The 23,255-nt window shown below is 50.6% G+C and overlaps 1 protein-coding gene and 1 long non-coding RNA gene across 2 annotated transcripts in view; one reads left to right on the top strand and one right to left on the bottom strand.

The window, feature by feature from the left end:
- The window catches only part of LOC142444728 (uncharacterized), a 31,722-nt gene extending 28,088 nt beyond the window's left edge, over positions 1–3,634 (bottom strand). Inside the window, exon 1 of the long non-coding RNA XR_012783926.1 lies at positions 3,533–3,634. This is a non-coding gene — a long non-coding RNA (uncharacterized LOC142444728). The remainder of the gene's footprint in view (positions 1–3,532) is intronic.
- On the top strand, positions 3,055–8,068 carry C4H11orf91 (chromosome 4 C11orf91 homolog). The gene is made up of 2 exons (XM_075545918.1): positions 3,055–3,617; positions 4,965–8,068. Exons 1-2 carry the CDS (start codon positions 3,128–3,130, stop codon positions 5,048–5,050), a joined length of 576 nt encoding a protein of 191 aa, XP_075402033.1. The 5' UTR covers positions 3,055–3,127; the 3' UTR covers positions 5,051–8,068.
- Positions 8,069–23,255: the final 15,187 nt, after the last annotated feature.

The raw sequence follows: 23,255 nt of genomic DNA on the forward strand, positions 1-23,255 counted from the left end.
AATTGATGAGTTTTGGGAGAGTTATTAGACAAGGTTTTTTGTTTGAGCAGTTTGTGTGCAGTCCTGCAGTTTTACAAGCTCTTTCTTGGTCCCCGTTCCTGATGGCTGTGTGCGTAGAGCTGGACCAAGAAGAATCCCCAAAGTCAAAATAGAGTCTGTGGCTAGGGTGTCTGGGAGACTTAGCACAACTAGTTGGGCATGCACACAACTGCTGTATTCTTAGTTCAAATCCGGGGTTAGTGCTGGAACCACCATTTTAGGTCACCTCGCTGTTGGAGACAGTCTACAGAGACAGCGGCTGAAAAGAATGACTGAAACTCAATTCACCAACAAAGGCAAGCACAGATGGCGGAACTGCAGGCTGCAGGGACAGTGCCTGGAGGGAGCATGAGCGACATCCCAAGACCAAGCTCCCTGCCCTTGAGTCAATGCTGACTCAGCAGCCCTGGAACTGTTGATAGGAGTAGAAAGCTCAGTCCTCCCTCAGAGCTGCAGATGGCTTCAAACTGTCGAACATGCGGATGGCAGCCCCACCATCACCACTACACCACCAGGGCTCCTAGTGAGAGACAAGATGACACTGTAAAATAACTTAAGAAATATATAAAGCCTAGACTTCAGTTTTTCTTCAGATCACAAGCTTCCTTCTGAAAGACCAGGTCAACTGACTTCAGAAACATGCACAGCCAGGATAAGCGGGACTCGGAGGTGACCCAAGCAGCAGTTCCTGCACTAACCTGGGATTCGAACCAAGAAGAAAGGGTGTGTGTGCCTGCCCAACTAGTTGTGCTCAGTCTCCCAGACACCCTTGCCATAGACTCCATTTTGAATTTTTGTATGCCATCTTGGCCCACTGCTGCATGAACACCCACTGCACAAAGGAACCAAGAAAGAGCTTGCGACACTGCCTGACTGCACAAATTGCTTAAGCAAGAAGCCTTGCCCCAAGAAGCACATCCTGATTCTTGACTAAGTTACCAGCCCTATACAAACCCTTTCGTTTGTAAGCTTGGAGAGAGACCGTTGTCTCCCCAGTAGATGTCTCCTGCAGGGTCGTATTCTCTAATAAATGCCTTAATACCAACTTGGATGTTCTAATCTTTGTTGAGCACAAAGGGGTCACAGATGACCTTGCTGTGCGTGTCTCTTGAGTCAGTCCAACCAAGCCTTTCAGAAGAAGGAAGTTTGTGATCTGAAAAAGCAACTGAGGCATTTCACCATGTCACACGGTCACGTTGCTGCTAGTGTTCCCAATTCCCTCCTCTAGACCTGGTTTCTGCAACCTGTGGTTAGCCTATATATGGCTTGCTTCCTTGGTTAATTTCACGGCCATTATTTTCAGCTGGAGTCCTCCATGCACTACTTTCAAGAGCCATTTCTGAGCTTTTTGGGTGATTTGGGATCTGAGCACCAAAGAACTCTGAAATTCATCCCGGAGGAGTGATATTCATTTCTGACGTGAGTCCCAACGGTGTTGTGAGCACTGTTCTTCACTATATTCCCAGCCCCTACCTCCATCAGCCCAGGTCACATGCAGATGTTGGGTTCTAAAAGGGGATGGGGAAATTCCATGATCTTTTCATCTGATTTTCCCAGGAAGTTAAGAGTCAGGGTTTCAAAGAGTTTACAGTCTGTTGGAGACTGGAAGGCAAATGACCTACTCTGATAGCAGGAGAGATTGCAGCGAGGGAGGTTTCCCCAGAGGGAGTGGGAAAGCAAGAAGTGAGGCTGAGTGTTTGAGGTTGGGATGGGGAGAGGTGAGGAGAGAGGGCTGCGACGGCATTCCTGCCAAGGGACTAGGCTGACACACACAGTCCTGGCTTGTCAGAATTAAGACCTACCTCTGACAATACCTGAGGTCCATAGGAGCAATTGTACAGCGGTAATATATAAATTTAGTAAAGTCATAGAAAATAGGAGCGATAGAAAAGAGGATAAAATAAAGGAGTCAGACACATTTCATAGTAGCATGCTCACCTCCTGGATGGCCATGATCCTAGCAGCCAGGTCCATACAGAGAGCGGGAGGAGGAGAGGGCAGGGGGTGGGGGGCAGGGGGGGGCATCTTTAGTGTTTTGGGGGTTTTATAGGTAGCCAGTAGTCGTGCGTATTCAGGAGTTACATATGTCACAAGGTGGGTGGTAATCACAGTATAGTCCCTGAGCTCACAGGTGAGGAAACCTAATACCTGCATTGGGGAAAGGCATGAGGGGAGGATGGGGTGCCTTGGCCAGAGTTGATAATCAAAGAAAGTCTGCTTCTACAGGGAGACAGAATCAACCATGTGCTCAATTTAAGACAGCATAGCTGTTAGGGGAGAGTCTGTGGAAATGACATTTAAAGCAGGATAATGTGCTTGGACTTTATCTCTAATTTAGCTTTCCAAATTCCCTCTGTTAGGGACTGTAGTCCTGGTCATATTTCCCTCAGTGTTAGTTTACTGCACTGGCTGGGATGTTTCACCTCCGTAACCCATGGCTTTCCTCCAGCTCCGGGGGTAGGGAGTGGGGTGGGGGTGGGTGTTTGCAAGGCTCCCAGGCAGAGAACCTGTCTGTCCAGAACTGAGAACTCTGGTCGCCTACAGGGCCTCAGTGCCCAGGGCCAGGACAACACAGGGAGGTGGTTTGTGGGATTTAGAGACAGAAGGGGAAGCAAATAGCGAGACAAGGCTGGGAGCCTGCCGCTTCGGACTCATGGCGAGCCTATAGGGCAGGGAGTAGGAAGCCTCATCTTTCTCGCACGGAGCAGCTGGTGGTTTGGAACTGCCGACCTGTGGTTAGCAGCCAAACGTGTAACCCACTATAGCACGGCTCCTGACAGGTAGTGTGCAAATTCACTACCCCATGTGCCCTCCGGGCGGTCAGAGAGGAAACTCAAGGCCTGGAATCACTGCAGCTGTCCGAATCCTGCCACTGGCCTGGGGTCCCGGCCTTTCGCCAATGGGCGGGGCCACATTCTGGGGCGGGGCTTGCCCGCCTAGAATGCTGTTCAGGGCGGGGCCGGCGCTAAAGGGCGGGGCCGGGCTCCCTTTGGGCGTGGCTTGTGGAACCTCAGAACCCCGCCGACTCGGGGCCCCAGCGCGAGTCTCCCGGCGCGGGGTTCCTCCCACGCAGCCTCCCATTCAAACGATGCCGAAGGGGCGGCGCGGCAGCCAGAGCCCCACGATGAGCCAGCGGCCGGCCCCGCCCCTCTACTTCCCGTCCCTCTACGACCGGGGCATCTCCTCGTCCCCGCTCAGCGACTTCAACATCTGGAAGAAGCTCTTCGTGCCGCTGAAGGCGGGCGGGACGCCGGCTGGTGGGGCGGTGGGGGGCCGGCCCCTGCCCCAGACGGTCCCGGCGCCCCCGCCCCCGCCGCCGCCCGGCTTGGGGCCCCGCTGTGAGCGCCCCTGTCCCCCTCCCTGGCCCTCTGGCCTGGCCCCCATCCCCTATGAGCCTCTGCGCTTCTTCTACTCGCCGCCGCCGGGGCCCGAGGCAGCCGCCTCACCCCTGGTGCCTGACCCCCCGACCCCCCGGCTCGCCTCTGCCTCTCACCCCGAGGAGCTGTGCGAGCTGGAGATCCGGATCAAGGAGCTGGAGCTGCTCACCATCACGGGGGACGGCTTCGACTCCCAGCGCTGTGGGTGACCTCCGGGCCCCGCCCCGCCACCCTCGGCTCCACCCCCTGGCTCCCTGCCCCGCCCCAGAATGTGGCCCGGGGCTCAGAGTCCAGCCCCTAAGAGTCCCAGATGTCAAATCCAGCCCCCAGAAACCAGCCTCCTCCAGTCTAGATTTCAACCGACCCCTCCCCAGCCATAGATCGGGACCTCGGAAACCCTCGGTCTCTAGGGACTCTTTCCCCCCACACTCTCAGTAAATCAGGACCCGGCGCCCCTACACCTGGAATTCCAGCCACCACCACCCCATCCTGAACTGTCAGCCTCCAGCCCTGTAGTCCCCCCACCTCAGTGGGCTGGAGTATGTCCCACACACCACCAGCCGCCCCTGTGGCCAGAGGCTAGAGCTTTGCCATCTTAATCTGGGGCCCTTAGTAGAGGATATGGACGCAGATGAGGTCAGTTTGAGGGTCCTGTAGGGGAAAGTAGGGACAGTACAAAGCCCACGGGCACTCACTGTCTCCCTATGGGACGCCGGCTTTGGAGCTAGAGGCTGGCTTCCTGTGACCCTGAGAGCTTGGCCCTGGAAGACCGCTGGCTGGGGTCTTGGATGCCACCATCTGACCATAGGCCTAAAGTCTTAGGGCTCTGGCGCAGGGCAGACTGTGGCGTAGGGACGTGGGCAGGACTTCTTTGACACAGGGTGACGGGTCCCTTCATATTGGAAGGCAAAGTTGTTAAATCCACTTCTGGCTCCAGAAGGACCAAGCTGCACAGTACCCAGAGGCTGCCTAGCAGGCTTTGTCATTCCATCAGCTCCCTGGAAAACACTTGTTTTTACTTGACCACTGGAGAAGTGTGGATGGTTCTAGAAAGACCACTCTCACGATTGTATAAAACAGTTGGTCCCCTTGCCACCAGAGGTGTCCCTAAGCTACAGCAAGTATGACATGTCTTCTGGGCACCACTAGAGGTGGACACCAGTGAACAGTTTCTATTGGCCATCAATTGCAGTTTGGTGAGAGAGCGCTCATTCAGCAATGTAAAACTCATTGCCATAGGCTGCCTGCTACACTGTGGGGTGGGACTGGACTGTCCCACAAGCTTCCCTCCGCGTGGCTCTTCATTCCTTATCTACGCAGCCATGGAAAGAAATCAGTCCCTAGAAATCTTTCCTAAGGCCTGGATTTCTTAATTCTGTATTCTCCAACTGAATGTATTTGGCTGTTTTGTTTTTGTTTTTCCTTCTTCCAACTTGACTACACATGGGTTTGGGCCTCACATAGCGATCACAGTCAAATCTCACAAGTCTTGCTTTGGACGTATAAGGAAAAAGGCTCAACAGCTGGCTTTGTTTTGCTCTCCTGCAGATAAATTCTTGAAGGCGCTAAAAGATGAGAAGTTACAAGGACTGAAGACCAGGCAGCCTGGGAAGAAGTCGGCCTCTCTCTCCTGAGGAGCTGCCCAAAAGAGCCTGGGCAGCGGCCTCCTTAGGTGTTAGTGCTTTAGATAATGTGTCCCGTTTGTTGTCATTTCAAAGCTCATTATTTTTTGTTCTGTATTTACTGCGGTTCCTGTTGCTCCCAGCACCTCCTGCACCTGCATACAGTGCTCATCAGTGCGTGGTAAACCTCCTGGTCTCCTGTCTGTGCTGCTGCGGCTCGGCTGGTGGGGTCGCCTACTCCTGCGGTCTGGAAGTCCGGCCCTCAGAGGCTCCTGAGCCACGGGGAGAAATCTGTGGGCCCTCCTGGGAGGTGGCCCCAACACTGCCACCATCAGGCTGAAGCAGAAGGATGGGTAGGGCCAGTGGGAACTGAAAGAAGCCAAGGGCAAATGCATTTGGTTCTGTTACTGTGTGTCTGCCCAGAAAGACTCTCTGAAGCCTGAAACAGTGGGGTTTTCAATGAAATTTCACCCTTGGAAATTTTCTTTCTTTTTCTGATGGTTTTGGGACCACACAACTCTGTAAAAACGGATCATAGCCATGGCTTTCCCTAGACTTTTCTATACTCAAGACATCTGAGTGTTTCTAGAAATTTAGGGGGAGAGAGATCATAAATAGAAATCAGTAAAGTGGTATTCTTAGAAACATTCTTAGTATTAAAAAATAGAAATAAGTAGGATATTCTGAGCAGGCGATATGCTGAAGGAGGAAACAGGAGGGTGGGCCGGAGGAAGACAGGGTAGGCTTTCTGGAATAGACTTTCTTGAAGAAAGAACATTGAAATCACCGCTTGAAGTAGGTGGAGAGTGACAGCTATGTGGCTCCTTAGGAATACTCCAGGCAGAAGGGCCTGAACCGAGGCCTCAAGATGGGAGCGTGGTTGAGCTTCTGCACAAAGCCCAGCAGGAGTGAGGGCAGGGATGAGTGAGGGGAGAGTGGAGGGATGAGGGCAGAGACAGGCAGCCACGGTCAGGACTGCAGTGTTCACACCTGACTGCAGGGGGTGCTGATACCCAGTTCTAGTTGCTTGTTACCAAAGCAAGGCATCAGGTGAAAGCTCCTGGTTTACGAAGCTCAGCATCTAATTAAACTGCGCCCCAACATGTTGCAGGTTTAGTAGTCTTGGTGGCGCAACAGTCAGGTGCTCAGCTGGAGGTTCAGGTCCACCCAGTGGCTCTGAAGGAAAACAACTTAGCATTCTGCTCTGGTAAAGAAGATAGCCCAGAAAACCCTGAGGACCGTACTACTGGGCTACATGGAGTCCCTATGGGCCCACATTGACTCCCGGGCACCTCACAACAACGGCAGGGGTGCCAACAGCTGCAAAAATGGACTCGAATATCCCAGCTTCATGAAGATGGCATGTTTTGTTCCACGGGGCATGAAGTGGTATGTGTCGGGGTGCACTGGAAGGGAACTGACACAGGGGCCAGACAAGCCCTTGGAATATGCACGCTCTGTTCGACCTGAGGGAGCCCTCACGCACAGGACAGGAGTTCTCAGCGGTCTCCCTCCCCCAGCAAGGAGCCAGCTTCCCGCTGCCCCAGGCCAGCTGTCTCTAGTGCCCCACCTTTTGTTCTCCCAGGAAACCGCAGTGAGGGGGCCTGGGGAATCTTCTGAGGGATTACAAGGAGCCAGGCACCAGGAAAACTCCATGCAGGGCTCAGGGTGGAGGCAGCTGGGCTTCCAATCTGCGTTCAGAGTTCCAACAGCCCTTTCCAGGCCTCACAGAAGGCCTCCTGAGAGCCGGCCGCTCAGTGGGCAGTGCACCCGGCGGGTCTGCCTAAGGGAGCCACAGACCCATGTCACATACTCTTACACCATCACCTTGTGGAGTAGGTACAATGAAGGGTGTGTTTGGACGGATAGAAGTGGAAGCTCACAGAGGTCAAGTAACGTCCCCCCACACACAGAGTCAGGTTTGGAACTCTGTTCTTGTAAGTCATCTTCCTACTCTGCTTCCCCAATGAGGCACAGATCCAGGAGGGGCCTGGGTGAGCGCTCAGTCCTCGCAGCCCTGGCAGAGTCAGACTGCCAAGGTCAGGGACACTGGCACTTTCTCTGTCCTGACCCTTTGGCACCCACCCACAGAACCACAGTGGCCCTTGAAGTAGAAGGGCTCCCCGTTTTAGATTCCATGTGGCGCTCTTGAACCCATTGCTCCCCAATGGCGGTGTCAGGCAGTCACCAGGAGAGGAGTTGGAGCATTTGAAGTGGGGATAAAGGTTAAAGGAAGCTCCGCAGTCCCCTGGTTTGATCTATCCACCCAGTTTCAGGGTGGAAGAGGTAGGAAGGATGAACCAGGTGGGTGGCCTGCCCTACAAAAGCAGGTTCTTTTTCTCAGGTATCAGGCACCAAAAAACAACAAAAAAAAATCATATCATTGTGAGCTCACCTTCCCGATACGATTGCTGAAGACAAATGGGTACATAAGCAAATGTGGTAAAGAAAGCGGATGGTGCCCAGTTATCAAAAGATATAACATCTGGGGTCTTAAATGCTTGAATGCAAACAAGCGGCCATCTACCTCAGAAACAACAAAGCCCACATGGAAGATGCACACCAGCCTATGTGATCCAGATGTTGAAGGGATCAGGTATCAGGCACCAAAGAACAAAAAATCAAATCACTGAATGACGGGGAGTGCAGATTGGGGACCCAAGACCCATCTGTAGGCAACTGGACATGCCCATACAGAAGGGTCACAGGGAGAAGAGGAGCCAATCAGGGTGCAGTGTAGCAACAATGAAACATACAACTTTCCTCTAGTTCCTAAATGCTTCCTCCCCCCACCCCCTATCATGATCCCAATTCTACTTTATAAATCTGGCTAGACCAGAGGATGTATACTGGTACAGATAGAAACTGGAAACACAGGGAATCCAGGGTGGTGACCCCTTCAGGACTAGTGGTGATACTGGGAGGGTGGGGTGGAAAGGGGGAACCGATTACAAGGATCCACATGTGACTTCCTCCCTGGGTAATGGACAACAGAAAAGTGGGTGAAGGGAGACGTCGGACAGTGTAAGATATGACAAAATAATAATTTTTAAATTGTCAAGGTTTCATGAGGGAGGGGGAAGTGAGGAGGGAGGGGGAAAGTGAGAAGCTGATACCAAGGGCTCAGGTAGAGGGCGAATGTTTTGAGAATGATGATGACAACAAATGTACAACTGTGCTTGACACAATGGATGGATACATGGACTGTTGTGATAAGAGTTGTCTGCACCCTCAATAAAATGATTTTTAAAAAAGCAGGTTCTTTCTTGATCTGCCTGTGACATCAGCTCAGAGAGCAGAAGTAAAGCATACTACATCTGCCGAAAGGCGTGTTTTTATTGTGATAAAAATACCTACTACAAAAGTTGGCCTGCCTTGTTCTAAGAGTTTTGTGGTTTGGGGCGCTAGTATTTAGGTCACTGATCTCTCTTGAGGTAGTTTTGTCTAGGATGAGATGTGGGGTCCAGTTTGATTCTCTGGCATATGGAAAGCCAGTTTTCCTAGTTTCCTCCATTGAATCTGGGCTTACTACACTGGCCCGACTTTAAAGATATAGTGAACCTCACATGCATGTGAAAGTTGAACATCGAATAAGGAAGAGAGAAGTCTGATCAATGCATTTGAATTCTAGTGCAGGACCACCAACTGCCAAAAGAACAAACAGATCTGTTTGGGAGGCAGTACAACCAGAGTGCTCCTTCGAGGCAACGATGGCCAGACTTGGTCTCAGGAACTTTGGTTATGTTGTCAGGAGAGGCCAGTCCCTGGAGCAGGACAGCATAAAGTAGAGGGCAGCAAAGGGAGGAAGAGCCTGGACGAGATGGACGGACGCAGCAGCTGCCACAATGGGCTCACACAGCAGAACAGTTGTGAGGACGACGCGGGACCAGCATTTCATTCTGTTGTGCACAGCATCGCTGTGTGAGTCCAGGCTGACTAGAGAAACAAATTCATCGACCCTCATATGTGTATAGAAAGAGCTTTATAAAAAATAACAGTTCGATATCGAGAAACCATCGCAGTCCAGATCAAGTCCACGAGTCCGATATTAGCCCATATGTCCAATACCAAGCTATAACGTCCTCTTCAGACTCCTGAAACACATGCAGTGACGCCGAATGCAGGAAGACCACAGGCCAGTGGGTGGAAAGGCTTGTGGATCCAGTGGCGGTGGAAGCATCTCAGCACTGGCAGGGGTGTCTACGTGGCTTCTCCAGTGTCATGAGCCGCGTGATCAATAATTACTTAACGCTCTTAGACATTTTCGAATGCTTGGTTTATTCACTGCAAACACATCAAACAATCTAAAAATAACTCAGACTACTAAGGATAAAGGTATTGAAGCAAATATGAGCTTGGGAGTCTATGACAGCACTCTTCACACACATCATTCCAGCATCCAAGTCCCAACAAGCATTGCCTTCATCCGTGTGCTCACCCCGGGCAGAGTGGGAGGGAGCAGGAGTTGATGTCCTTGGTTCCTCGTTCTCTGAAAAGTCAGGGTCTTTACCCAGGTTCAAATGGACAGCTTGGCTGGCTCTCTGATGTCTTCACTGTCCCGGTCAAGTCTTACCGGGTTTCTCCACACTTTAGCTGACCTGGCTGGCTTTTAGGCATTAGTCAGGTCTCAGGCAAGCCTTATCAGTGTTCCCACACTTCTGCATTGGCTCCTTGGACAAGCTGTTGATTCTTGGTGATGGTCCAACTTCTTGGCTGGGCCCTAAACTCACACTTTATTTCTTCTCTAAAGTGGAGTTTCTGTGTTTGTTTCTTTAGAGGGGGATCAAGGTTTTGCACAGTAGTTCAATGTCTTGCCAGGAAGTTCTGTGGGGCTCTGATCATTCAGCTCCAGGGCTCTAGGGTAGCTCCATGTGTCTTGTCAGCAGGAATGTCTCCCAGGGTGTGTGTGTGTGTGTGTGTCCTGCCTCCAGTGAGCTACTTATCTCCTTAGTACCTCCAAATGAGGTCATCAAGCTGTGACCTGATTGACAGGCTAAACTCCACCCCTTCACTCTTAAGAGTTTCAAATTGACAACAGATCCTGTAACAACCACAGTCTTTATGAGTCAACTGATTCAATGGCCCCCAAGAGTAACAAGACACTAGCCCAATGTTAAGCGAAGCCTAAGGAATGGCCTGGCCTTGATCAATTAATCCGCTTAGCAATTTGTCGTCCTGCACTAGAGTAGAAGGAGAGTAGATGGAAGGTGGGGCTGAAGCCCCCCTCTTCTGCAGGTTAACTATTCTGAGTGAGACAAGGCAGGGAGCCTCAGAGAACATGAGACCAATTAAGTCATGGTTCTGTTCATCACAGGTCTATCTAGAGAGAAAGACAGATTTCAACAGTGCTACAGAGTAAAGATGTCACTTTGAGACTAAGGTGTGCCCGTCTCACCAGGTATTTTTCAATCACCTCATCTACATGTGAAATCTGGACAGTAAATAAGGAGGGCCAAAGGACTAGCATCTTTGAATTATGGTGTTGACAAATAATATTGACTATACCACGGACTATCGGAGGAGTGAACAACCCTGTCTCAAAAGTACAGGCAAACACACCGGCTTCTCAGACTGACAGTGACCCCCGAGGGCAGAGCAGCGTTGCCCCACAGGGTCTCCAAACCTGCTTCGGTGTGGAAGCTGACTGCCACTTCGTCCAGCTTCGTGAGCTCAAACGGCAGACTTTTTCTTTTTAGTTAGTCTAGCACTGTAACCACTGTGCCTGCTTTTTCAACCCAAGCTCCCCTTGCTGGTGACCACCACTAGGTGTCAGCCTGGGACTTAGAAGTGGGCTGAAGCAGCCTTCCAAGGAATGGTCCCTTGATTATTGTCTAAAAGAGAACCAGCTTGGGCATCTTTTGAGGAAGGAGAAGACAGCGCAGTCCTGAAGGCATTCCCTACCCCATGAAGCACCAGTGCGGCCCAGAGCTGCGTTTCCCTTGCACAGGGAGGATTTTCCAGAACTGGTTTCAAGTGGAAAAGTGCAGTTCTCAGCGCCGCTAGCACCTCACCTGGAGCTTTGGTGGCATCCTGGGACCTACGTGGGGTAGCTAACTAACTGCAAGGTCAGCGTCCCAAGTCAACCGCTCTGCGGGAGGAAGATGATGTTTTCTACTCTTGTAAAGATTTACAGTCTTCAGTTTTCCCCTGCGATGTAGCAACGGTTAAAAATACAATTTTCCCCTAGTTCCTAAATGTCCAACCCCATCCTCCCCCGCCCCCATCCTCATCCCAATTCTACCTTGCAAGTCTGGCTAGACCAGAGCATGTACACTGGTACAGATAGGAACTGGAAACACAGGGAATCCAGGGCGGATGATCCCTTCAGAACCAGTGGTGTGAGTGGCGATACTGGGAGCGTAGAGGGAGAGTGGGTTGGAAAGGGGGAACTGATTATAAGGATCTACATGTGACCTCCTCCCTGGGGGACAGTCAACTGAAAAGTCGGTGAAGGGAGACGTCGGACATGGCAAGATATGACAAAATAATAATTTATAAATTATCAATGGTTCATGAGGGAGGGGGGAGGGGCAGAGGGGAAAAATGAGGAGCTGATGCCAGGGGCTTCAGTGGAGAGCAAATGTTTTGAGAATGATGAGGGCAATGAATGTACAAATGTGCTTTACACAATTGATGTATGTATTGATTGTGATAAGAGTTGTATGAGTCTCTAATAAAACAATTTTTTTAAAAAAGAAAATGATTTACAGTCTTGAAAACTCACCAGGGCAGTTCTATGTTGTCCTGTAGGACCAGATAGGAATCAGAACTGGCTGGATGGCAGTGAGGTTTTGTTTTTTTTGGGGGGGGGGCGGTGATGCGGGGTGGGGTGGGTTGAAGGTAGGGAGAGAGGGGGCTGATTGAATCCTTCAGCACTTATCTACAGTGTATTAAATAGTTAAGCTCTCAGCTAGTTACTGAAAAGGCAGTTGTTTAAATCCGCCCAGTGACTCAGCAGGAGAAAGACTGGGTGTCTACCCCCATCGGCATCCTTCTCTGGGGTCAAATGCCTGCCCAGTGGTGGCATCCATTCTCTCCTATTGCTTGATTTCTGTCCAGTGTCCCTGACCTTTTTTGCTCAGTCCATCGAAGGTCGGTCCATCAATACCATTCTTTTGGATTCTCTATCAGGTAGTCCGAATGCCATCTCTTCCTTACCCCGGTTTCTTGGTTCTGCCTTTGGGTCCCTTGTGCGAGCCCCTCTAGGTTGCTTCTTTGTGAAAACTGAGGTTTTCTGGTGTCTCTGAGACAGTCTAGGCTTTTAAAATGATTTAATTGATGACTGTTTATTGGCGTATATTTAGGTGCTCACCACGGAGCTCCTGGGGGTATGATAAGAGGACGAGAAACTGTGCTGTTCATATAGTGAAGTAGAGGGTGGATTTGGCTGGTATTGCCGCTTTTCATCATTGATCAGATGGTACAGGCGTGGCTTGTGGCTCTCACCCAGTGGGTGGGGGCTTCAGGAGGCATGGGTGTGGCTGGGCTGTGTGAGTATGCCTGCTGTCTCCTACTGGGGGGGACAAGGAGGAAAGAAAAAAAAGAAAGCAAAATCACCAGAAAAACAAAATTAGGGAGGGGAGGAAATAAAGAGTGAAAAGGAAGTAGCAAAGGAAAAACTCAGAGAAAGAAACAGAAGAAAGAAAAAGAAAGCAGAGGAAGCACAAAGGAAGAGATCAAAAAGAAAAGGCAAACTCAAACAGAGGGAAGCAGGGGAAGGAGTCAGAGAGCAGAGAACTGTAGAGGACTTGGCGCCCTCTGCCAGCCCAGGAGCTGGGCCGGTGGACGGGTGGGACACATGGTCCTACAAGGAGCTTCTGCCAGCTGAGGGACGGGGTGCCTGGGGCCAGGGTACCTGATCTGGGGGTGGTGTCAGTGGCAGCTGGCTATGCAAGAGTTAGTTGTTGCCCACCCGGAGTGGCCGAGGGCCGGCTGCCCATCCAGCACTGCATATCCTACTGGTCAATGACGTGGAATTGAGGAGACTCTGAATGTGGAGGTGGGGCACTTGGTTCCCCGAACCAGATCCATAAACACCTCCTTCCATTTCAGGTGGAGCAGGGCTTGTGCAGCAGGGGCTGTCACCAGCCAGTGGGTGAGAGTCGGGGCTGGCCATGCTTCTATTCAGGAGGGTGAGGGGAGCTTGGGGGGGGGGGGCGAATCCCACCTTTCTGGTCACCAGCTCCTGGTGCAGGCCCTGGTGCTATCAGGCCGCTGTCTCCATTGAGCACCGCTTGCAATTGTCCAAAGTGGCTGCGCAGTGCTGGGTCAGTTGGCAATCGGCCTGTCTTCCCTGGCTTCCCCGGCTTCCCCGGCTTCCCTGGCTTCCCTGGCTTCCCTGGCTTCCCTGGCTTCCCTGGCTTCCCTGGCTCAGCTCCTTCTGCTGGCCGATATTCCTTTACTCACGTCTCTCTCCGTCCCTCTGGAACGCAGGGTTCCAGGATTATCACACCAACTTCCTTGGGTCCCCTTTGTCTTTGCTGCAGAGTCTGGGTAGCATATCTGCCCAGTCTACCATTTTCCAGAAGTTTATACATGCAAATGTTAGCACCAGGGTGTTGTTAAGCAAAATGCCCCATTGTGCAAAGCAGAATCCGCCATAACCACATCTCAAAGAGGTCCTAGAGAGATTCAAAGCCACGTGCTTCCTTCGAGTGCTCTGTGAACACGTCAACATCGCTGTCTCGAATGTTTCATTAGGGCTCCTGGTGGCACAACAGGAAACCCCTTGGTTGTAAACCCCAAGGCTGGCGGTTTGAACCCGTCCAGTGGCGGTGTGGAAGAAAGGCCTGGCGATCTACTCTGTAAAGAGTTCAGCCAAGAGAACCCCGTGGAGTAGTTCTACTCTGTCACACGGGCTTGCTGTGAATTCCCTCCTTGGCACGCCCAAACAACAATGTCCCTGTACCTTGACCAGCAAAGCACATAAGATGGAGGCAAGATGGGAAATCAAGAGTCTTGGGTAAGCTGTGTCTCCCGCTTGTGACGTGGACTGAGTTTGTGTGCCGCTACCCCTGCTCCCTGGCTCTGTCTCTGCCTGTCATCCCCGAGCTTGAAGTGAGCACCCCTTCTTCCCCCTTGCTTCTTTCGTTTGTCCTGAAAGCTAAGAGCAGCCCAGCTCCAAGAGGAGTGGGAGCCACTTCATGTCCTGGGACCACAAGTTTGTTCTCTGCACTGGCCTCCACTCCACGGTGAGCCCACACTGGCTCCGGGTGTTTCTTCATCACCGAAGCAGTTTCTGTGCACAGGTGAGCCCCGATGAGAGAGGCGCCGAGGCACAAGGCACACATCCCTCCCAGGCTCTCTGTGCCCTCACAGTGTAGGCAGAGAACTTGAGCACGTTAGGCCCCAGCGACAAGCACCCTGCCTTGCGGCCCCAGCCTTGCCCCGCCCCCCAGAGCCCCAGGACTCCTCAGAAGAGTCAGAGTGCATTTTTGTTGCAGGCCACAGGCTTTCTCTCCTCAGCTCTAAACGCACCCCCTCTCCCCCCCCCCCCACCTCAAAGCTCCTCCTCTCTCAGTATCTTGCTTTCTCAGGCTTTGCACTGAACACAGGCCATCATGGCCGCACTACGGTCACCATCACCATCCTCAACATCCACTGCTAACAGAACCTGTTGCGTGGGATTCTCTAGAGAGAGAATCCAATGGGCCCCACCCACGGGCTGAGCCACATCCTAGTGGCTAGTAAGTCACCCCCCACTATGACTCCTGGGCTGGATGCCTCTGCAGGAACAGCCTAGGCCAGAGGGCCGAGCAGGCACAGTGGCACGCAGGGACAGGCAATGTGGTTGCCAGGACTAGCACAGGGCAGCTGCTCACCTACAAGGGCTTTGTTCCTGAAGAGGTGTTGGATAGGTACTGGCTTCTTCTGCCCTGGGCACTGCCAGGCCCAGGGATTCTTCTTCCTAGAGGACTTGTCAAGTCCCGGATAGTGTGGCCCTGCTTAGTCAGGTGCCTGGGAAAGGCCGGGGAGTGAGTTGTTGTTTTGTTGTTGTTGTTAATGAATGAACTCATGCCCCAGGTGGGGCTGGCTTCTGGGCCCACACTAGGCCGACCAGGCTTGTGACCCTGTGCCGGTTCTGTCACAACCCCCAGCAGGACCCGCTACACCACTGGGTCACCAGCGGGCCTGCATCTCACCCTTGAGAGGAGGTACAATGAGAACCAGGCAGGTTTGGGGGTATGAACGCCTTTGTCATTTTTATTTTACAATAAAAGATGCTAACAGCATACGAATGCTCACTCGGTTCCCGGCAGAGGTTAAGGGCGCACGACGTTAATTAGAAAGCAAAACATTACAATGACAACAGCTACATTCAAAGCTCCCGTTCAGGACTGGGCTGCGCTCCACGTGTCTCACGTGGGCTCTTTCTCCCCAGGTGAAAGCACGTCCCAAGGACTTACACGCCCGCCGAACCACAGGCAACAGCAGTCACCGGGGAATGCCACTCTGATGGGGCTGGCCTCGGCCGGCCCTTCCTCGTTATTTCTCTGCACCAGAGAGCTGTGTCATGGGCCTCATGAACATGCAAGATAATTCTGCGGAGGGGAGGAGCTGGAAGATTTTGGACTGCGAAGCACATCATTTAGTAGGCGGACCTTCGACACACGCGTTAAAGCATTTCTTTCTGCTGCCTTCTGCAGGAGCTGTGCACGCCAACCATGGGAAGTGGGTTGGTGACAGCCACCTGACACACGAGCAATCTGAGACTGGCTCGAGGCCTAGACTACAGAACACCCATTCCAGACACCTCTAGTCCAGGGATGCTCCTCGGGTTTGATTCACTACCAACCTATTTGGTTTGTGTGGAGGGTGGGTGTAGGAATCTATAGAGGAATGCAAGACAAAGTCACGGCCATCGAGCCGATTCCAACTCACAGTGACCCTACGGGATGGGGTAGAGCTGCCCCTGTGGGTTTCTGAGCCGGTAACACTTGTTTTACGGCGAGGGCAGCCTCAGCTAGCTCCAGGATGGAAGACAAGGCCGCTGTTCATATCTGTAAAACTCTCTCACGGCCTCACTTCATAATTTACCAAAGTCTCTTCAAGGTCAGAGGATGAGACCCAGCACTGGCGATTTCACTGTGTAATAGGCCTCACTAAAATATGGGCTTGACTTATGATCCGTTCTGCCCCGTCACACACTTCCCTATTTTTCAAACCCGCAGCATCAAAGCCACGTTCTGTCTTTGCAAAGACTCTGGCTCCGGCACCGTTCAATCTATTTCCTAAAGAGCCCTCTTCTGAAACACCCTACATTTTAGCACGCGTGACAGTCCCCCTCAATCCAGAGTGTGCTCAAGTCTCAGGACACAGACTTATTATATTTGCAAGGCCAGAGTCACAATACCATTTTACTTGAAACCAGTTCTTTTGAAAAGACCTCACTACGAGCCTCCTGGGTTTTCTCACCCCTGCAACTTGGGGGCCATGCGCCACACGAACAGCGCCCGAACTAAGATCATGCGATTCCATTGATACATATTTATTGTCTACTGAGCAAGGCACTGTGCCAACTGGGCTGCGTTCAGGACTCCCTTCCTGGACCCAACAGCAGTACTGATAGGGTGCTGGGGCTGAAGGGCGAGGGGGCGGTCAGGAGAAGGTGGTGAGTGGTCGGGGCAGCTCCAGACTAGCCAGGGCCCGAAAGCACGCATTCTCACCTTGGGCTCCCCTGCAGGACGCGCGGCCTCCCTGGGGCAGGACCCTTGTGTCGAATCACGCAGTCCTCGCTACTGGCCTGCATCCTAGTTCTGCTCAGTTCAGACTGTAGGGGGTTCCTTTTGAAGGCCCTGCAGAGCGCATGCTCCCTCCTTGGCTTATTGGACTCCTCTCTAAAGCCTCTGAAGGGCCAGTCCAGGTGGTCACGCTCATATTACATGACCCCGCCTAGGCATGGAGAGCTCTTTCAGGTGCTTTTGGCTGGGCACCTGACTTAAGAGTGGCGCACCTGAAGCAGATGAAGCAGATTAGCCAAGTCCTTCAGAATCTGTCCTCGGGGCTGGAGACGGTAGTCAGAGCGGTGGGAACGGAAAAGGAAACAAGATCTGGAGTGGGTCCGAGGGTGGACTTTTCAGCTACAGACCTCCAGTGAGAAAGCAGAAAAAGCTGGCTGGCCGGGGAAGCAGGAGAATGAGTGGATGTGCGGAGAAAACTAGTCACGACACCGTGTGGAGAGAGCATGAGTGTGGGGTGGCCTGGGGGTGGTCGTGCTGACTCAGTCCCTTTCCTGTGATGCGAGCGGTGTCTGTTTCTACGAAATGTCCCTGGATTCTTTCAGTCAACCTGTATGCGTGCGCAAGTTCCTGGCTAGGAGAACATCTTCAAGGTGGGACTAGATGGCAGAATTTAATCTCCAGCACTTAGACCGGAGGTAGTCGCTGCCCCAGGCTTGGTCTCCTTTCTGACGGGCCCTTGGATGCGGTTACCAGGGAGTCCAGGTTACTTCCTGGTGTGTCGTGCAGGATACAAGGAATGAGTTATGTTCACATCCTGTCCTCAAACTTTCAAAATAACATCTGTGGGTTGATTTATTAAACATGGAGGCAAGCGTAGCTCATGTATATGTAATTAATATTTAATTCTTTGGATCCATTATGCTCATTGAGAGAAACATTGCTTTTTACCAGGTCTTTGAATTCCTCACCTCCTCCTATCAGCATCCTCACAGGAGGGTTTTTTGTTTTTGAAATCATTGATCTAATAATTACTCACCTGCATGTTTAAAAAAAAACCCCAAAAAACAAACAACACTCACTGCCACTGAGTGGATTCCGGCTCATAGGAACCCTCTAGGACAGGGTCGAACTGTTCCTGTGGGCACAGTTTCAGAGACTGTAACTCTGGGGGTAACCAACTGGTGGTTTCTAACTGTTCACCTTTGGAACACAGCCCAACTCGTAATCCACTATGCAGTCAGGTTCTACAGCCTGAGGCAGAAGGACTAAACAGGCTGTCCACTTGAGAGGAGCTAGCCATGGGAAACCCTATGGCTAGCATCAACACACTGCCAGTTACTGAAAGCCTCACGGGCAGAAGCATTGTCAGAGAGCACGCTGCAAAAGGAGCCGCTCGGGTCTCGCAAGGCACTCAACATACGACGGAGGAAGAGCTGCCTCTGAGGAGAGGCAACCGGTGACGTGGACGGAGGGAAGCCTCTGGGACCTGCATGGGCTGTTGGGGCAAGATTCAAAATGAGAAGAAACGGCTATAAACATCAATTAATAATCAGAATTTGGAATGTATAAAGTATGGATCTAGGAAAATTACAAGCCATTAAAATGAAGTGGAACTCATAAAGAAGAATGTTCTTGGTGTTAGTGAACAGAAATGGACAGGTATTGGCCATTTTGAATCAGAAAATCATATGATTTACTATGCTGGGAATGACACAATCAAGAGGAACAGTGTTGCATTCATCATCAAAAAGGTATTTCAAAATCTACCTTGAAGTATCATGCTGTCTGTGATAGGATAATATCTATCCCCAATCAATACCATCAAATCCAATCAATACAACTATTATTCAAATTTATGCACCAACCACTAAAGCTAGTGATGATGCCCCTGAAGAATTCTACCAACATCTTCAGTCGGAAATGGATTCAACACGCAGTGAGGATGCATTGATAATTTGCCACTGGAATGCAAAAGTTGGAAACAAAGAGGACTAGGAACAGTAGTTGGAAAATATGGTCTTGGTGAGAGAAATGAAACTGGCAACCGAATGATAGAATTTTGGAAGGCCAATGACTTCATCACAACTATCCTTTTTAAAACAACACAAAAGGTGATTATACACAGAGACTTCTTCAAATAGAACAACAGAAATCAAATAGACTACATTGGGCTTCTAATCTCAAGGTCAGATGTTCAAAACCGCCAGGGGCTCCAAGGGAGAAAGACAAAGCTTTTGACTTGAATGGAGTTGTAGTCTTGGAAACCCACAGAGGCTGTTTCACCCTGTCCTACAGGGTTGCTACGAGCCAGCATAGACTCGATGGTAGTGAGTTTGATTTTTGGTTTGGTGGGAAGAGATGATGGAGAAGGTCGCTATCAGCAGCTAACATAAGGCCAACGGCTGACTGTGGACCAGACCATCAATTACTCATACGTAAATTCAGGTTGAAGCTGCAGAAGACTTAAACAGGTCCACAAGAGCCAAATCACAACCTTGAGTATGTCCCACCTGAATTCTGAGAATATCTGAAGAACATATTTGATTAAAAAGTAATGACAGAAAGTCTTACGAGATCAAGAGCATCATATGTGAAGAATGCAAAAAAGGTCTTTAAAAAGACAGGAAAGAAAAGATCAAAATGGATGTCAGAAGAGACTCTAAAAGCGGCTCTTAATCATAGAGTGCTAAAGCAAATGGAAGCAACCATGACGTCAAAGAGCTGAATAGAACATTTAGAGGGCGGCTGGAGAAAACAGCAAAATATTACAATAAAATATGAAAAGGCTTAGAGTTAGAAAACCACAAGGGAAAACATACTCAGCATATCTTATTCTGAAAGAACTCAAGACAAATTCAAACCTTGAGCTATAATATTGGAAGAGTCTAAGGGCAAAATATTGACTGCTGCAGGAAGCATCCAAAGAAGATAGATAGAGCACAGTCATTGAACCAAAAGAACTAGTGGCCAGCCCATCAATTCACGAGGTAGCAGATGAGCAAGAACCAGTGGTGCTGACTGAAGGCCTCCAAGCTACACTGAAAGCATTTGCCCAAAACAAGGCTCCAGGAATCGATGGAATTCCAAATGAAATGCTTCCACAAGCTGATAAAGCACCGGAAGCACTGCAGGTATTGTATTTTCAATCACTTCCTATGTATGTGAAAGCCTATGTAGTGAATAAAGAAGACAGAAAAAAAATCAATTATTTTAACTATGGTGTTGGTGAAGAATATGGCCCAAAGGACACACAAATCTATCTTCGAAGAAGTCCAACCAGAATGCTCCTTAGAGGCAAGGATGGTGAGACTTGGTCTCCTGAACCAGTCCCCTGAGAAGGACATCGTGTTTGGTAGCATGGCCGGGCAGTGAGCAAAGAGGAAGGCCGTGGACAGGACAGATTGCCACTGTGGCTGCAACAATGGGCTCCGGCGGAAGAACAATTGGGAGGATGGCACGGGACTGGGCAGTGTTTCATTCTGTTGTACACAGTGTCACTATGACTCGGAACCGACTCGGCAGCGCCTAGCAACAACGTGCCGGAGGTTATAAGCCTATTTAGGAATGGGATGTCTCTGTTATGTTAGTGAGGCAGGGTTAGTGTGGGGACATGTCTGGAGTTGATTTCTTTTGAGATATAAGAGTTTAAACAGACAAGGGTACTAGCAGAGATGGAGGCTCATAGGAACCTCCCCATATGACGATCACCCAGGAGCAGAAGCTCAAAAGGGACAAGGCCCGTCCTTCGGAGCTGACAGAGAGAAAGTCTGCTCCCAGCGCCAGCACCCTGACTTGGACTTCCAGCCTCTTCCCCTGTTTGCGGAAGATGCCCACTAGTAGTATCTGGGCTCTAGCAACACCAGAGAAAGAAGATCCCATTTGCCCATCAAGGGTGCTCAGAAATGATGGGTCCCTCTGCTCTGTCAGCCAACCAGCAAACACACGGTCTAATGTGTCCGGGGAACAGAGACTTGGTTCTTCTTACAGTGCTTCTCAACCTGTGGGTCTCGACCCCTTTGGGGTTCCAATGACCCTTTCACAGGGGTCATCCAATTCGTAACAGTAGTAAAATAACAGTTACGAAGTATCATTGAAAATAATGTTATGGTTGGGGGTCACCACAACATGAGGAACTGGATGGAAGGGTCGTGGCATGAGAAGGTTGAGACCCGCTGTTCCATAACCATCCGAAGGAGGTAACTCCCTCCTAGGGCAACCATTTCCCTCTCATTGTTGCACAAGTCTCAGATCATACTACCAGGGCACGAGACAGACCTTGGCACTCTTGCCCCCACGGGCACTGCTCCCCGCTCCCCCTCCCCCCACTCCCCACCTCCGATGCAGAGCATGGCGACTGCTACCTCACTGTTACAGGCTGTTATAACCTCCTTGTTTGTCAGGCTCCATGGCTCCGACAAGAGACAGCAACCCACGCCCATGTCATGCGGAGCAGTTGAGAACACCATTTCTTTGATGGTCCTCTGGGGAAGAAATCACTTTTGTAGAATGCATTTCTTTTCCATTGATGCAGAAAAATCATATCCAGACCACTGCCAACAAGTGTTTATTATGCCACACATTATTTGTACGCTACACACTTTCTCGGAAGTCCCTTACATAGTCAATCATCTAGTCTCTTCTCATGAACATAGGAGTCCCTTGTATACATTAAAAAAAGAAAAAGATAACCCAGTGAAAGAAGTGTACCACCGAGCAGCGTGGAGGCAGCATGGTGAAATGGCAAGCAAGTTGGATGAACAATCAGCAGGCTGGGGCTGCAGGCCGAGGGCAGCTCACAGCACGTCTCTGAGCATCAGCTTTTCCCTCGAGGTGGTCACGGCTCTTCCTCTATGGCTTCCTTGACCGTGGGAAGTCGTGTCAGGGAGTTACTGCCTCCGTTAGGCTCTGAGAACTCCATTATCACGAGGCACCTTTTATTGATTTATTTTTAACCATGTACCTTTCTCCGAGTAAGCGGTCCAGGTATCTACCACCTCCAGGAGGCTAGGCGATGCTTCACAGAATGGCCACATCTCAGTCAGTGACACCAAACGGCGGCTGACTGACTCCCCATTAGCAGGAAAATAGACACACGGATATCTTTGCTGCTTACGGTTTTCTTCCCATAGACCTGTCCTACACTTGCGGATTTCACGTGTTCCACATTTAGTCATCTCAGTTGACCAACTCAATGATTTCCTTGAGTCCTGTGATTGGTGGCTCCACATTCTTGGCAAGCTGGAGCGGAACCCCTGGGGACCGTGGACTCGCTCTCTGGGAGTCACTGCAACATCTGAGCCGACACGTGCTTGTGAAGCCCATGCACGGTATTTCTATTATCCTAAGTTCTCACCACTTCACTATCCCATACAGTACCTCCAGGCGTTTACCAAGCAGACAAAGTCCTGGACGGGCATCATTGCTCTGATGAAATCTCATATTCCTGGTAAATGGGACGATGTCATTGACTCTGTCAGACGCCTATCACTTGCGTGAAAAGGCTGAGTTTCTGTGGCTCTTTGTTCATTCAAGTGCATGGCATGCCTGCTTGGATAGACTTAGGCATTGGGTTCATCTGTCAATCACATCTTGCACTGTCCACAGTGTTTTGCAAGCTGATTTGAGTTTTGGACTAAAACAATTGGTCATTGGTAGAAATATACCATATGTACACATGGAAATTACAAAAATACATTTTATTTATAGCTGATTTTTTTTTAAGTAACAAAAACTAACACTATGAAAGATCAACCAGCATACCAAAAGGACACTACCTAATATCATCTGAACAAGAGACTCGGTTGGGATTTTCATGACACATCATCGCCAGTACTTTCCAAAAGGGGCAGTTTGCCACCGGAAAAGACGAAAGAGCTCAGAAGTCTGGGCGTTGACAGTTCGAGTCTCCCATTCAAATCAGTTCCATCTCTACTCTTCTCTCTGTGTGAAGTTCCCACCTTCTTCTCTCAGTAAAGACCAAAGTAACTCAGGAGGAGAGTGGAGAGATGAGCGCAGAAGGTGATGGGCCCAGCAGAAGCTAAAATGGATTATGGGGTGAAGGTAGGGCAGGACCTTATTCTCCAGCAGACACCAAGGAAGCCCCAACACAGTCCACGGCCCCCAAACTTCCTTCTCTCTCTGCCACCAAAGCGGCTGGTGGTTTGCTTTGCCTTGCTGGGTGGTGAACCATGTTCCATGGCTAACTCCGCTGCCTGGTGCTCTGGAAGCCCATTCCTAGGCCAGGGAGGATGGCTTTCAAGCTCCTGGTTGCAAGGTTGGCTACCCGCTTATCTCAGCAAGTGTCTTCCGCACCCAGTTACTATGGAGTCTGGCTAGATCCATAGACTGGAAAATGCTATTTACATTTAGACCGAAGCCAAGAGACTTTTCTAGCTTCCTAACCTCTGTGCACACTGGCTTCCGCCTGGGGAGAAGCAGACCCCATCCCACTGCGGTCGCCAACCAGCCTCACTGCTTCCTTCCAGAGCACCTGGCAGCACAGAGCTGGGCAGTCCTGCTGAAGAGAGCAATTTCCT

This window comes from Tenrec ecaudatus, chromosome 4 (genome assembly GCF_050624435.1).
Source record: "Tenrec ecaudatus isolate mTenEca1 chromosome 4, mTenEca1.hap1, whole genome shotgun sequence".
NCBI classification, from domain to species: Eukaryota; Metazoa; Chordata; class Mammalia; order Afrosoricida; family Tenrecidae; genus Tenrec; species Tenrec ecaudatus.

Excerpts from the sequence above, each read along its gene's own strand:
- C4H11orf91 (XM_075545918.1), top strand. The coding sequence starts at position 3,128 with ATGCCGAAGGGGCGGCGCGGCAGCCAGAGCCCCACGATGAGCCAGCGG. Across the intron at positions 3,618-4,964 it reads CGGCTTCGACTCCCAGCGCT|ATAAATTCTTGAAGGCGCTA; the intron begins GTGGGTGACCTC and ends GCTCTCCTGCAG.